The sequence below is a fragment of the Rhamphochromis longiceps genome, linkage group LG18 (genome assembly GCF_057381845.1).
Source record: "Rhamphochromis longiceps isolate RC_006_pf linkage group LG18, R_longiceps_female_GT1.1, whole genome shotgun sequence".
In the NCBI taxonomy this organism is placed as follows: domain Eukaryota; kingdom Metazoa; phylum Chordata; class Actinopteri; order Cichliformes; family Cichlidae; genus Rhamphochromis; species Rhamphochromis longiceps.
Genome location: NC_140574.1, coordinates 5,297,506 through 5,301,056, shown reverse-complemented (window position 1 = coordinate 5,301,056; position 3,551 = coordinate 5,297,506). Strand labels below are relative to the sequence as shown.

Here is a 3,551-nt window from a genome sequence, read left to right as displayed (position 1 = left end):
TCAGTACAGTTCCAGGAGTCAAAACTCAATCAACTGGAAGCAGAACAAATTCCACTGTTCTGCATAGTTGTTTGTTTTGTTCACACAGCAATCATTTACTAGAGAATTGTAAGCAGTTTAAAGCTAAAATGCATCGGGATAAGTTGACTTTTATCAAGGAAAGGGGAATTTGTTTTGGTTGTTTAAAAGTTGGTCACATAAGCAAAGACTGTAGGAGTCGTTTGAGACACAGCAGCTGAGCAAATGATCATTTCATGCTGAAGACATCCTCAGACAGAATTAAATACATACATAAACACAGCCTGGTGCCAATAACACAGCTAATGACACTGCTGTATCACTGGCTTTACTGATTAAAGACCATATCTGAAGGAAATCTTTGAACACAACAGAAAGTGACCTTTTAAACCTGCGACACTGATGCTGCATTCAAGGACCATTAAAAACATTTTAAAGGACTTAAGAACATGAAGAAAATGTGACTTGTTTCTCTGTAATGAAGCTGTTTTAGTGAAGAAAGTTGAAAGGTCACAGAGCGACTGCTGAATCTTCTGCTCTAAACATGAACTCTGAACTTTGTGATGCTTCAGGAGGAAAACTGCTTCAGTTATTCTCTCAGATTAGTTTCATATTTTCTGCATCAGATTTGAGTGAGATCCTGGAATGAAGACAGAAGAAAAGACTTTGTTCAAAGTTTGATTTATAGTCAAACCTTCCAGTTTATTCACACAATAAAACATCAACACAATATATGAATTCATTCATTAAAATCACAGTTTTTCCTCATTTGTTTGATGATTTTGACCAAAACAAACACAAACACACACACACGGTCTGCCATACTCATAAAGAGAAATGTCGACATTTTTCAAGACAAATATTCCAGAAACATTTAGAGGATAGAGAAGTTTACATTTTCATGTGGAGAAATATTTTAGTAAATCAAAATGATGATGAGCAGTGATAGCCTCCATAAACAGTCACAGGAAAGATCTCCTTTAAAAACTCAGAAACATCAAGAGAACAACTAGAAGATGTGGAGGTACCACCCATAATGTTTGACTGACAGCTGATCTCTGTGCAGAAATGATGGAGAGAAAATAAAATGAAACTAAAATACAGATTTAAACCCACAATATGAAAGACTTCAGTCTATTTGAGCTTAATCAACTCAGCTGTGTCTCCATAATTATAGTAAACCAACAGTCCAGCATAGAGCGGCTGAGTGAATGTGGTCTGGACTCTGTGGAGGAGAGTCATGGTTTCAGAGACGCTGTAGAAGGACAAAATACCTGCTCTGTGATCCAGGTACACTCCTACTCTGGAGGAACGAGGACCTGAGACAGGAGTTTTGATGTTGTTGTACCAACATGTAAAACTGTTGTTGTTACAATTTAATACCCAAGATTTGTCATTACATCCAAAAACACATTCATAACCTCCTTTTCTGCTGATATTCTTGTATGCGACTGCTACACAAACTCCTTCCCCTCTCCTCTCCACCTCCCAGTAACAACGTCCAGTCAGACTCTCTCTACTCAGAACCTGAAACCACCAAGTGAATCTGTCTGGATGATCAGAATAAGACTGTTGTTGAATCACTGCTGTTGCTTTTCTGTTCCCCTCTGATAATAACAGCAGTTTGTTTGCTGTGTTTGGATCCAGTGTGATGTTACGCGAATATTTTAAGAATTCAGCTCTGGTCTTTGGCTCTGCTGGTGGATCTGGCACTAAAACATCCACTTCAGTGACTGTCAGTGAGATGTTTGTCCATTCCTCTCTCAGAATGTCCTGTAGTTTATCTCTGACCTCTGACACAGCTGCTGTCACATCCTCAAAGTAGCTCAGAGGACGGATATTGATGCTGGATGAGTCTGTAGACTCACTGAGTGCTGACAGTGAGGGGTAGTTGTGTAGAAACTGGATGTGATCCTCTGTGTGTGAGAGCTGCTTCAGCTCAGCATCTTTCCTCTTCAGCTCAGTGATCTCCTGCTCCAGCTTCTCCTGAAGCTCTTTGACTCGACTCACTTCAGTTTCCTGCTGGGATCTGATCTGCTGCTTCACATCAGAGCTTCTTTTCTGGATGAGATGGATCAGCTCAGTGAAGCTCTTCTCACTGTGCTCCACTGTTTGATCAGCAGACTGATTGATGGCCTCCACCTCCTGTTGAAGCAGCTTCACATCTTTCTCTCTGTCCTGGATTCTCTGCTGGATGTTTTGTCGACTCACCTCCAGCTCTCTCTGCCTCTCAGTCCTTTCTGCTGCAGCTGAGACTGTGTCGTGGCCTTTATGTTCATCCACAGAGCAGAGATAACAGATACTCTGCTGATCAGTACGGCAGAACATCTTCATCACCTCATCATGACGAGAGCAGATGTTCTCCTGGAGCTTCTTGGAGGGCTCCACCAGCTTGTGTTTCTTGAATGTAGGTGAATCATAATGAGGCTGAAGGTGTTTCTCACAGTAAGATGCCAGACAGACTAAACAGGACTTGAAGGCTTTCATTTTTCTTCCAGTGCAGACATCACAGGCCACATCTTCAGGTCCAGCATAGCAGTGATCAGCAGGAGCAGCTTGGAGTCCAGTCTTCTTCAGCTCCTCCACTAAATCTGCTAACATGGTGTTTTTCACCAGGACAGGCCTCGCTGTGAAAGTCCTCCGGCACTGAGGGCAGCTGTAGATTTTCTTCTCTTCCTCTTCATCCCAGAAGCTTTTAATACAGTTCATGCAGTAGCTGTGTCCACAGGGAATAGTCACCGGATCCTTCAGTAGCTCCAAACAGACTGAACAGCAGAATTTTGTTTGATCCATTTGATTCATGTGCTGTGCCGTTTCACCGTCTCTCAGTGACTGTCAGACAGTTTCACTTCCTCTGAACAGAAACAACCTCTGTGCTCTGAAGGGAAACAGATCTCTGCTCTTGTTCACCTTTAGACCCATCCTGATACAGACACATCTGTGAAGGGAGATATATTCTTACAGAGCGACCAAGAGCCAATCACATGATGCAGGGTGTGGTATGTGTGATTACATCATGCAGTAACAAGTCTAACCCAGTTAAAGTTTAATAGTTTATCTTTACTTGGTGCTTTGAAATTTGACAGTCAACACTCAGTGAGTTCATTTTATATTTCAAAAAGTTCAGCAAAGTTTAGGATGCTGTGATGAATAAAAATAAATCAAACTTTATATTTTGACATTTTCTAATCTTAGTTCATTCTCACACTTACAGAATGATGCATGGGAACAACTGACTCCACTAAATCAAACCTATGTTCAAATGAGATTATGATCATTAAATAGTAACAAATATTTAAATTTAGCAACAACAAATGCAGATCGGTCCACAGTGTTTACAAAACAAACAAACACATTATTTTGTAGTCTTTACTGTGTACACAGTCACAGTGGAGTTTAAATGAAAACTTTCAAGTTTAATTCAAGGTTTTAGTAAAATTTTGCCTGAACTGTTTAGTAATTTTTCACAAAGTGTCCATGTCAGTAATTCATTCAAATGTATTTTGGTCTTAAACTGATCCAGTAAATGTAAC

At 40.4% G+C, this 3,551-nt stretch overlaps 1 protein-coding gene across 2 annotated transcripts; it reads right to left on the bottom strand.

The window, feature by feature from the left end:
- Positions 1–350: 350 nt before the first annotated feature.
- LOC146647564 (E3 ubiquitin/ISG15 ligase TRIM25-like) lies at positions 351–3,344 on the bottom strand. 2 transcript variants are annotated; one of them, XM_085388761.1, is made up of 2 exons: positions 2,029–3,344; positions 351–1,321 (listed from the first exon to the last, which is right to left on the bottom strand). In XM_085388761.1, exons 1-2 carry the CDS (start codon positions 2,818–2,820, stop codon positions 1,265–1,267), a joined length of 849 nt encoding a protein of 282 aa, XP_085244887.1. In that variant the 5' UTR covers positions 2,821–3,344; the 3' UTR covers positions 351–1,264. The 2 variants fall into 2 exon arrangements, with proteins under 2 accessions (XP_085244887.1, XP_085244886.1); XM_085388760.1 differs by having other exon boundaries at positions 663–3,342.
- Positions 3,345–3,551: the final 207 nt, after the last annotated feature.